This window comes from Urocitellus parryii, chromosome 7, assembly GCF_045843805.1.
Source record: "Urocitellus parryii isolate mUroPar1 chromosome 7, mUroPar1.hap1, whole genome shotgun sequence".
Taxonomy (NCBI): domain Eukaryota; kingdom Metazoa; phylum Chordata; class Mammalia; order Rodentia; family Sciuridae; genus Urocitellus; species Urocitellus parryii.
In genome coordinates, this window is record NC_135537.1 from 177430226 (window position 1) to 177441488 (window position 11263).

Here is an 11263-nt window from a genome sequence, read left to right on the forward strand (position 1 = left end):
GACAGGGGTTACCTGGTTTTGTCGGGTCACATCTGATGGAGCTCCAGTTTTCTTGGTCGAGGGCATTCAGCAGCACATTTCCTGAGTGTCACTAACATGACCTGCAGACACTTGACATCCAGGACGGCTCTTTCCCTCCTCCCTCCTTTGTTTCCTGGGGTTGGTGGAGCCTGGGCCTGCTGCATGCTGGGCAGCCTCTCCACTGACCTGGCCCCATCCTAACATGACCTTCCATGAACCCCCAGATGCCATGTCAGGTTGGCATGGTCACCCACCCCTTTGCGGCTGGCATCTGAGGGGCAGAGAGGTCAGGCCCTGGCCCTGAGCACACAGAGGACGCAAACTAGAGCTGAGGCCCAAGCCCGGGTTCACCTGAGGCCCCTGTGGCTTCACCTCGGCAGTTGCTACTGAGCTTCTCAGAGAGTGTTCCACCTGTGACAGGGTCACAAGGCTTTCTCTGCAGGGGACCTCACCCCAAGGCTGGGAGAGGGGGTCCTACTGGCCCTGGCAGAGGGATGCAGGGGCTACTGGGCAGCTGTGGGCAGTTGTGCTCTGAGGGTGCAGCCACAGTGGTCTCCCTGTGCCAGGCGCAGCAGGCACTGAAGGGACGAGGAGGAGGTGGGGCCCCCGGGGCTGTGACTCAGGGGACCCACAGTCTCAGGTCGGGGCTGTGACTCAGGGGTCCCACAGTCCCAGGTCGGGGCTGTGACTCGGGGGTCCCACAGTCCCAGGTCGGGGCTGTGACTCAGGGGTCCCACAGTCCCAGGTCGGGGCTGTGACTCAGGGGTCCCACAGTCCCAGGTCGGGGCTGTGACTCAGGGGTCCCACAGTCCCAGGTCGGGGCTGTGACTCAGGGGTCCCACAGTCCCAGGTCAGGGCTGTGACTCAGGGGTCCCACAGTCCCAGGTCAGGGCTGTGACTCAGGGGTCCCACAGTCAAGGTCAGGGCTGTGCACTCAGGGGTCCCACAGTCAAGGTCAGGGCTGTGACTCAGGGGTCCCACAGTCCCAGGTCGGGGCTGTGACTCAGGGGTCCCACAGTCCCAGGTCGGGGCTGTGACTCAGGGGTCCCACAGTCCCAGGTCGGGGCTGTGACTCAGGGGTCCCACAGTCCCAGGTCAGGGCTGTGACTCAGGGGTCCCACAGTCCCAGGTCGGGGCTGTGACTCGGGGGTCCCACAGTCCCAGGTCGGGGCTGTGACTCAGGGGTCCCACAGTCCCAGGTCGGGGCTGTGACTCAGGGGTCCCACAGTCCCAGGTCGGGGCTGTGACTCAGGGGTCCCACAGTCCCAGGTCAGGGCTGTGACTCAGGGGTCCCACAGTCCCAGGTCAGGGCTGTGACTCAGGGGTCCCACAGTCCCAGGTCAGGGCTGTGACTCAGGGGTCCCACAGTCAAGGTCAGGGCTGTGCACTCAGGGGTCCCACAGTCAAGGTCAGGGCTGTGACTCAGGGGTCCCACAGTCCCAGGTCGGGGCTGTGACTCAGGGGTCCCACAGTCCCAGGTCGGGGCTGTGACTCAGGGGTCCCACAGTCCCAGGTCGGGGCTGTGACTCAGGGGTCCCACAGTCCCAGGTCGGGGCTGTGACTCAGGGGTCCCACAGTCCCAGGTCAGGGCTGTGACTCGGGGGTCCCACAGTCAAGGTCAGGGCTGTGACTCAGGGGTCCCACAGTCCCAGGTCAGGGCTGTGACTCAGGGGTCCCACAGTCCCAGGTCAGGGCTGTGACTCAGGGGTCCCACTGTCCCAGATGGGGGCTGTGCACTCAGGGGTCCCACAGTCCCAGGTCAGGCCTAAGGTCCTGAAGGCAAATGAAGAAAGCTTCCAATCCCAGGGAGAGAGCAAGCCACCCCAGTCCCGCCATCTCCCCGCCCATCTGGGCCTGACCCCAGGTCCCCAGGGCGAGAGGGAGGTGCACACGCAGATGCCCCTGGGCTGTGGCCTGGTGCAGGGTGGCCTGGTCCTCTGCCTGGAGGTGGGTTAGCTTCCTGGTGCTCACCTCACCCCAGCTTTGCGTCTGAGCCATTGGGGAAAATGCTCCTGGAAATCTTGGGGACACAAAAGAGTTTCCTTGGAAACGAGGTCCCCAGAGCTGGGCCATCCGAGGTGAGTGAGGGGGAGAGGGTCCTGGAGCTCTGTGCCCCTCGCTGTGTGCATCCTGTGCTCTCAGGAGTCCAGGGCTCTCATCCACATGGTCAAGGGACCCCGCTTCTGCCCTGGCTCACGTCCTGCTGGACCAGGTCCACTCTGGCTGTGTCTCTGCGTCTCAGACTCACAGGGCCGGGGGCTGTCCCAGGAAGTGGGCTCAGGGTGTTTATGGCCCTGGGTTCTGGAAGCAGGAGGTCAGGTGGTGAGGGGGGACTGGGGTGAAGGGAGGGGCTGCTGTGTCAGCATCCTGGGTGGAGGAGCAGAAGGGCTGGTGGCCAGGGGTGAGTGGTGGGGAGGGGGTCTGATGTGAGGTGAGGGAGGGTCTCCTGAGGACCTGACCCAGGCCCCCCTGGCCCTGGCCCATCTGTGAGGGCCTGGCCTCCACACTTGTGTTTTTCAGATTGTGTTCCTCTGAGCGGCCCCAGCAAGGTGACAGGCACTGTGGGAGGATCCCTGATCGTGCAGTGTCACTATGGCGAAGAATTCAAGGACAATGACAAACTGTGGTGCAAAAAATCAGTTTTCTATTGTAAAGATATTGTGAAGACCAGAGGCTCAGGGGGAAAGGTGCGGAGCGGCCGAGTGTCCCTCAGCGACCACCCTGCAAACCTCAGCTTCACAGTGACCATGGAGCGCCTCACCCTGGAGGACGCAGGCTCCTATGAGTGCCGGGTGGACTCGTCATGGCTCAGCATCCTTGACCGGTCCTTCAAGGTTGAGGTGGCTGTGCAGCCAGGTGAGCCCCTCCCACCAGCGCCTGGGCTGCCTGGACCTGGACACCTGGGTAAGAATCAGAAAGCAGCAGCTGGAGCCTGGGAGGGAGTCCAAGGGGGGAGCAGCCCACAGCCCGCCCAGCCCTGAGGAGCTGCCAATCAGGGAAGGAGGCGGGAGCAGAGCGTGCGGGGAGAGAGCCAGAGCCTGCCCTGGGCCCTGGGGACAGGGACAGGCAGAGCTCTGTGTGGACACCCAGGGTGGAGCAGAGGGGCAGAAGGCCTGGATGGTGCAGTGGGCAGAGGCAGCACAGTGACAAGTGGTCTTTGCAGTCGGATATCCCTGCAGCATGTGGCTGTGATGGGAGGGGGACAAGACCGGGAGTGGGGAGGTGACCCCTGTGGTCTCAGGAGGCCATGGCCCTCACAGGAGGAGGGAATCAGCCCTGCTGGGGGTGGTACCTGTGTCCTGTACAGAAATGTCCCCAGGGTCCTGGGGAGTCTTTGGCCCTCGCCACCGCCTGCCCCTTCCTGAGTGAGCATTTGGCATGAAATCAGGCCCAAGGCATCCCCCAGTGGTGGGTGGGTTGCAGGACAGACCTCTGGGTGTCATTGTAGATTTGACACCAGCAACTTCAGGGACACCTACAAGTGTCACGACAGCGAAGACCTTGACAACCACAAGCAGAGCCCAAGCTGCACTGTCCACCAGCCTGGCCACAGAGAGTGCCACCCCTGGTCCCAGCAGCCAGGACCTCAACCATGGCCAGGGCCCAGGGTAAGTGTCCTGTCCCTGACTGGGGTCTTCCCCACGGGGGCTGTGTGGTCACTTGGGGGAGGGAGTCACACCCCTGCTGGCCCAGGCCTGCTGACCCTTGGCCCAGGCCCAGGTTGGAAGCTGCCGTCTGTGTAACCTGGCTTGGGTCACTGAGGCCACCACACTGGACCTGTCCCAGGCTTCAAGAGAGGCTCAGACCAAGGCGGGGCTGGCAGAGGGGAGGCAAGTGTCCACCCATGAGGGCTGGGGCTGTCCTGCCGGGTGCCCAGAGCCCCACACGCTGTCCTCCTTGGCTCCTCACATGACCCCAACGTGCTCCCATGCTCACCTCACAGACTGCAAGGAGTCACATGGTCACATGGGCACAGGTGTGGGGCTGGGCTGGGCCTGCGTGACCCCAGAGTCTGGGGCTCCCCCTCTAATTTGAGTGGGTCTCTATCTGGGGGCCGCCAACCTCACAGAGAACCTGAGTACCTCTGTGACTCCTCAGAACAATGCAAGCAGGCACAGGCCATCTCTGGGGTCATGGGCTCCCCACCTGACCTCACCTGGGGGGGCAGTGGGCTCCTGGTGCTGACCACTGCAGTCCATGCAGTCCCACAGGTTAAGGGCTCTGACCCCAGGACCCCACATGTGACACCAGCTCACTTTGGGGCAGCCCAGGTCCCAGGACTTGTGACAACTGGCTGCAAACGTGGGGCTCCCGTGTCCCCTGGGGTCAGTGATCCACAGACTCAGAGTCTGCACAAAATACCTAAGATCACGGCTTCATCATGAAGGATACAGATCAGGACCCCCCAAATGAGGGGACACGGTGTGGTCTGGAGGGTCCCCAACAGAGTCCCAGGCCTCTTAGGGTGGGATCAGGGACCTCCCTGTGTCTGTCCCCAGAGCTCCTCCCGTCTCCCAGGTCCTGGTCTTCTCTGGGGTTTCAGGACACTCGGGCTCCAGCCCCTCCCTCCCTGGAGGCCAGGGTCCCTGCAGCCTCTGCCACAGCATGGTCTTTGGGTGGGCAGCCCCCTCCTGTCACCTCACCTCTTAGCAGAGTCAGGTGTGGGCCACAGATAGCAGAGCTGCTCCTGTCGCCTGGGAAATTCCCAGGGTGACAACCTCCCTCCCCAGACCCAGAGGCTGGGGCAGAGGCAGAGGCAGAGGCAGAGGCCAGCCAGACTCCTGACCCCAAAACTCAGGCCTCTACATGCTGCTTCCAGAAGTGTATCCTGCAGAGGCCCAAGGAGCTCAGCTGTGTCACCAGGGTCTGAAGCTTGTGCAGTGTGTGTGTGTGTGTGTGTGTGTGTGTGTGTGTGTGTGTGTGTCTTGGGGATGGGGGCATCTTTAAGAAAGATGCTAGGCAGAGTGTTTGCCTAGCATGCAGGGAGGCTCTGGGTTCCATCCCCGGGGCCCACATGCACGTTGTGCACACACTTGCACATGAAGATTATGAGTGCAAGGTATGGAAGAAAGGCCCGAGCACATAAGGGCTTGAAGCTTGTATCTGAGTAAATCTGGAGGTAAATCTGCTGCTCTGTATCCAGGTGTGGGATGAAGGAGCTACTGGGTGACTTATTACAGCCATGTTAGTGGTCACACAAGAAAATGGGGGAATCCCTGTAAAGAGGGGACGGCTAAAGGACGTGTGGTGTACAATGCAATGGAATATTATGCAGCTGTACAAAAGAGTGAAGGATTGGGATTTCTTTACGCACTGACTGGGAAGGTTGCTAAGAGGCACTGTTACATAAAACCAGAATGGTGTTCATACTTTGCCTGCTTTTTGTGAAAAAGGAAGACACACACACACACACACACACACACACACACACACACACACACACCTTTGTTTCTTTTTTTTCACAATAACTTTATTTTATTTTTTCATTTACTTATTTATTTATTATCAGTGTGGTGCTGAGGATGGAACCCAGGGCCTCCTGTGTGCCAGGCCAGGGCTCTACACTGAGCTACAATCCCGGCTCCCAGCTTTGCTCCATTTGATGTTGGGGGTGGCACCAGACCTGGTGTGTGGCTGGAAGTGTCCCCCACTGTGCCCTGTCCCCTGTCTCCCCAGCCCTGCACATTCTTGCAGGCTTGACTGTGAACAGAGAGTCTCTGGGTCTTTGGAGAGTTCTTAGGCACACCATGTGCACAAGTGCCAGGACTGGGGGACATGGGGGGTGTAGATAGGGACATTATGCTACCTTTGCTTTTTACATATTTACTTTTGGTAGAGGGAGTTGAACCCAGAGGCACTTTACTTCTGTGATACATCCCCAGCCTTAGAAAGACACGGCCTTTCTAAGTTGCTGAGGCTGGCCTCACACGTGGGAGCCTCCTGATGCAGCCTCCTGACTTGCTGGAATGATAGGTGTGCCCCTCTGGGTCCCACGGTGGTCTCCTTTTTTTTTTGGTCCCAGGGATTGAACTCAGAACTCAGGGGCGCTCGACCACTGGGCACCTCCCCAGCCCTATTTTGTATTTCATATACAGATAGGGTCTCCCTGAGTAGCTCAGCACCTCACCTTTCTAAGGCTGGTTTGAACTAGGGATCCTCCTGCCTCAGCCTCCCGACTTGCCTGGCTTCTCTACCTTCTTTTAAAAAATTGACTTGGGTGGGCGCAGTGGCCCCTGCCTGTAATCCCAGAGACTCAGGAGGCTGAGGCAGGAGGACACAAGTTCAAAGCCAGCCTCAGCAACTGTGAGGCACTGAGCAGCTCAGGGAGACCCTGTGTCTAAGTAACCACCAGGGAATGTGGCTCCGTGGTGGAGTGCCCTGAGGTCATTCCCTGCACAGTGACAGAGCACCTGCCCCGCGCACAGTCCCCCCACGAGGCCCTCACCCGCCCTCCGCAGGCTCCCTGTGCTGCTCCTCCTGCTGTCCCTCCTGCTGCTCCTCCTGGTGGGCTCCTCGCTGCTGGTCTGGAGGAGGCTGCAGAAACGGGTCAAAGGTGAGTGACCCCTGCCCCTCGGTGGCCCCAGGGGGAGGCCCTGACAGCCTCACCTGCAGCACTGCCCTGGCTCCTCAGAATGGAGGTCGGCTGCACTCGGGGCCAGGCCCAGAGGACGTGCCCTGGGAGTGGGGCTGCAGGCTGTGGGAGGGGGTCCTTCCTGTGCTGGGGCCTGGGGTGTCCCCTGGACCCTGCTTCCTTGTTTAAACCCTTTGTGTGACTCGTCCCCAATCCAGCCCCGGGACAGTCAGGGCCTCCACATTCAGCCCTGCCCCCCGCCCCCCACTCCTCACCTCCAAGGTCCCTCTTGTAACCAGCCTCGTCCCTCCTCCTGGGATGGCTCAAGGCTCACCGAGGGCCTCGCCCGCCCCCACAGGCTCCATCCTCCTGGACTCCAAAGACTGCCCTTGGATGCCCTCTGCCCGGCCCTTTCCTCCGCCTCCTAAGAGGCCCTGGGCCCCTCCTGGGCACCCCCTGCACCTGGGCTAGAAGTGGACTGACGTCCCCCTGCCCCCGCCTGCGTCCCCCCAGCCAGGACGCACTCCCAGGCCAGGGGGCGTGACTCCCAGGACACACTGCTGGATTCGTGTGTCGATCTGCAGTCACGACGGGGACCCCAGGACCCTCCCACCATCCTGGTCTCGTCCTCCTCTGAGCTCAGACTGACGGGGGGACGTGTGGGGACCCTGAGCCTGGCACTCAGGACGTAGGTGTCAATAAACACCAGGGAGCAGATGAAACAGTCAGGGAGCAGAAGAACCCACAGGTGGCCTTCTTGTTCCTGGCGGGGGTCCCAGCCACCGCGGGGAGCCAGCTTCTGCTGGGGGTAGCCCCCCGGTCCTTCCTGTGCCGAGTTGGGGCTTCTGTGGGGGGATTCTGAAGGCCGTCCCAAGCCCTGGGGACCGCAGTGAGGTGGGGGGCAGAGAGGGTGACTTTGTTCCTAGCTGCAGGGCAGCAGGCAGCTGCTGTGGGGTCAAGGGGACACTGCCTCAGTCCACCTCGGGCTCTCCCAGGGGCCCGGCCGTGGGAAGAGGTCAGCCTCAGCACCTGGGCAGAGCATGGAGAGAGAATCACTTCCTCTCTCCCTCTGCTTTTTGGGGTAGTTTTCTGGTCCCTCCCAGGCTGCACCCCGGGAGGACACTGCTGCCACGTGGGGGTTCCCATCCGGTGGCTCAGTCCCAGGGCCCCAGCAGGCTCCCTGGTGCCCTTTCACCTAGAAAGGCTCCGGCTCCTCAAGCAGCTTCCTCCTCTTTTAAAAGAGGGTCACACGATGACTGTGGGACAGGGACAATGAACAGAAGCACAAAGAAGTGGGTGGATTCCCTGCAGAACACCCTCCGCCCAGAGAAGTCCAGCCACTACACTCAGGGCGGGCCCCGCCTTTTTTCTGGGCTGCAGATGCAGAGACGGTTTCTTAGAGAATCTGATTCGTAGCAAGAATCCCCCTCAGCCCTAGGATTTTCTGCACCTAACAGACTGTGCCGCTTCCCGCTGTTAAACATTCTGGAAGCCGCGGCTGCACTGTTCCTGGGGAATGGGCGTCTTGTATTTGTTGACCGAATCCTCAGGCGCAGGGGAAAGGCTCTGTTCAACCCCTGGCTCTCCTCCCTCCCTGGCTTTGCAAGTGTCCATCCCCCGATCCTGGCGCTGCCTGGGCCGAGTCCCGCTGGCCCCTCTGCCACCCCCACCGCACACCTCCAAGTCACCCACCCCAGCTCCTTGCCAGCTTCCTCTTGTCACCCACTCATTCACACGGAGCCATCCCGAGCACCTGCAGTGTGCCAGGCCTGTGCGGGCCCTGGGGACATCCTTGTGACCAGTGCAGTCCCTGGACAGCGGCCTCCTGCACACCTTCCTCCCTGGCATTGAGCTGAATCTTCCCCTCCCCCTTCTCTTCCTCCTTCCCCAGAGCTCCTGTCCCAGGTGTGGCGTGGAGCCCGCCCACGGTATTCAGAACAGACTGCGTTCATGTCCTCAGCGCTCAGTTGCTGCTCTCAGTTCCACTGAGGACTTGGCGCATGCTAGCGTCTTGTGGACTTGTGTCTCCCAAGGTCTGGTGCTGCCCTGTGACCCGGTGCTCCCTGCCATGTCTCTGCAGCTTGCAGGCAGTGGCTCTGGTGGCCTGGCTGTGGACTAGACCCCTGTGTCACCTACTGCTGGCCAGCCCCCAGGCTGGGATTGAGAAGTCAGGGTGTATGTGGCTGCACTCAAAGGCAGGAACCTACAGCAACGTGGCAGGAGCCAGAGCCGGGGTGGGAAAGGCCTCAGCTGCCCCCGCAGGCTGCCAGGCCTCCCCAGCCGCAGGGAGGGCCCAGGCCTGGGGTTGGCGCCTCGCCCCAGCGACCTCTCGGGGTCTGGCGCTGTCTGGGCAGGTCCCTGGTGCACCCCCTGCCCCTCCTGCCTGTCTACCCCCTGCCGCCTGGTGAGCGGCTGTTGGGAACTGCCCTGCGCCTCTCCTCCAGCCGGGCCGTGTCCGCTGCCCACTTGGTGCTGGTCACTCCTCCTCCCTGCGTGCCTGGGCACCCACTTATTCCTCCAGCCACGCTGCTTCCCGCCAACTCCAGGTGTGAGGGGAGAGGAGCCCAGGGCTTCTCCAGGGTCCCCAGCCTGGCTCACATGGGTCCCCCCTGCTCTCTCCCTGTCTCAGCTGGTGAGCGCTCAGAACTGTCCCAGAACCTCAGGCAGGTAAGGAAGGCCACCCAGGAGGTGCATCCAGGTGGCCGGGCAGGGGCAGCATGGGGGACGTTGGGGCTGCAGCCGGACGGTCCCTGGGCCACAGATGGATGGGTCCAGAGAGGGAAGAGTGTCTCCTGAGATCTGGTCATCGGTGTCATCCCCAGTTTGGGCCTGTCCCTGAGTGGAAGGGGGAGGAACGTTCCCCAGGGGGCGCTCACTGCCCCAAGGGGAGGGTGCAGGAGGGAGCAGACCCAGGGAAGTTTGGGGCCCTCACCTGGAACTTGGGCGGAAGAGGGCAGAGCCATGGTGGGGAGGCCCCTGGACACCTCCTCCTGGCCCCCGCAGGCTGCCGGGCAGAGTGAGCCCTACTACACGAATCTGACGCTGCAGACGTGGTCCCTGCAGGAAGAGCCAGTGCCCCCAAGGCAGGCGGAGGTGGAGTACAGCATGTTGGTAAGCCAGGTCCTGGCCCCTGGCAGGGGACCCTGGGCTGCCCCACGTGGGGTGGGCGTGGGCACAGAGGGAAGGAGGCTGGGGAGGGGCAGGTGCGGAATTTGCCTAGAGGAGGCTGGTGTCTGTGTGGCTGGGCGGGGTGTGGAAGGGCTATGATGATGGCCAGTGACGGTGGCCAGTGACGATGGCTGCGACAGTCAATAAGGTGCAGTGTTTATTAAGCTCCTACTGCATACCACACAGCCAGTGACAAAGCTCATGACCTCTCCCTGGGTTGGTCCTGGTCATCTTTTGTATTCACTTTGTCCATGACCTGAACAACCCTTAGGCACTGTCACCAATGGAGTGGGATAAACGGAATGGGTGGCCTCCCCAAGGTGTGACCCACCCGCTGGTGGGGGACTTCAGGCACAGACTGGGGGGAGATCTGAGCATCAGCCAGGGGCTGCCTGGGAGGCCTCGGAGCCCAGCCCAGGCCTCAGTGGGTGGCACCGTGGCTGGTCTGCTCTGGGAAAGGGGCCCAGCTCTGTGCCCAGCCTGGGACCTGCCACCTGCAGGGGAATCGGGCTGCTCTGCTGTCCCCTCCTGCCCCCAGTCGTGCCCGCCCTGCCCTTTGTCAGCTGTCATGGGGGCGTGGCTGGGGCCTCTGAGCAGCTGGCAGTACCTAGTTACCTGCCTCAGGCCTGTCTCCTCCTCACCTGACATTCGCATGCCCCCGAGGCCACATGCTGGGTCTGAGAGTAGCCGCAGCCTCTCTTGTCCCAAGTGGTGACTTTTGGTCTCAGCTGGCTGGGAGCAGAGCCTCACTCCTGCCAGCTGTGTGGGGACAAGTCAGGGCCTTGCCCTGGCACAACAAGCTCAGGGTAGATCTGGGGAGCCTGCCAGGCTCCACCAGGGGCCAGGGTTCTGCATGTGAGATTCCTGAGTCCTCAGAAAGGGACCCCCCCCTGCACCGTGGCCAGGATGTCCCATCAAAGGGAGCCAGGGCCATCTCAGGGAGCCCACCAAGTGTGCAACCCTCTCAGGACCGCAGGGTCTTTTTATTTTTATTTTTTATATTTTTTGTTGTCGATGAACCTTTATTTAGTTTACTTATTTATAGGCGGGGCTGAGACTCGAACCCAGGGCCTCACACATGCCAGGCGAGCACTCTGCCTCTGAGCCACCACCTGGCCTCAGTGTCATTTTTGTAGAATGAATGGACGCACAGGGTCAGCACTGAGGGTCCCCGATTCTGGGGTCCAGGGACTTCGTGCTTGGCATGAGCAGGTGGGGTGGAGGGGTGGGTGGGCAGGATCCTGCCATCAGCTCTGTAGGGAAAAGGAGGCCAGGACAGCGGGAGGCCTCCCCAGGGGACCTCCCGGGGCCCTCCGGTGTCCCCCGGCCTCCTGAGCTGGGCTCTCTCTGCAGGCCTTTCCCCGGGAGGAGCCTCACTACAGCTCCGTGGTGTTTGACTCTCCCAGGCCCGACTCCAGCGCCAGCGGGGCTCCCTCCCAGAGGCCCCCCGAGGAGGTCCCAGAGTACAGCGTGATCAGGAAGCCCGGGGCTAAGGAGGGCTAG

At 61.8% G+C, this 11263-nt stretch overlaps 1 protein-coding gene across 1 annotated transcript; it reads left to right on the top strand.

The window, feature by feature from the left end:
• The first annotated feature begins 223 nt into the window (after positions 1 to 223).
• LOC144256212 (CMRF35-like molecule 8) lies at positions 224 to 11263 on the top strand. Its single transcript, XM_077801291.1, has 7 exons — positions 224 to 257; positions 2542 to 2877; positions 3470 to 3629; positions 6480 to 6574; positions 9222 to 9259; positions 9596 to 9703; positions 11114 to 11263. Exons 1-7 carry the CDS (start codon positions 224 to 226, stop codon positions 11261 to 11263), a joined length of 921 nt encoding a protein of 306 aa, XP_077657417.1.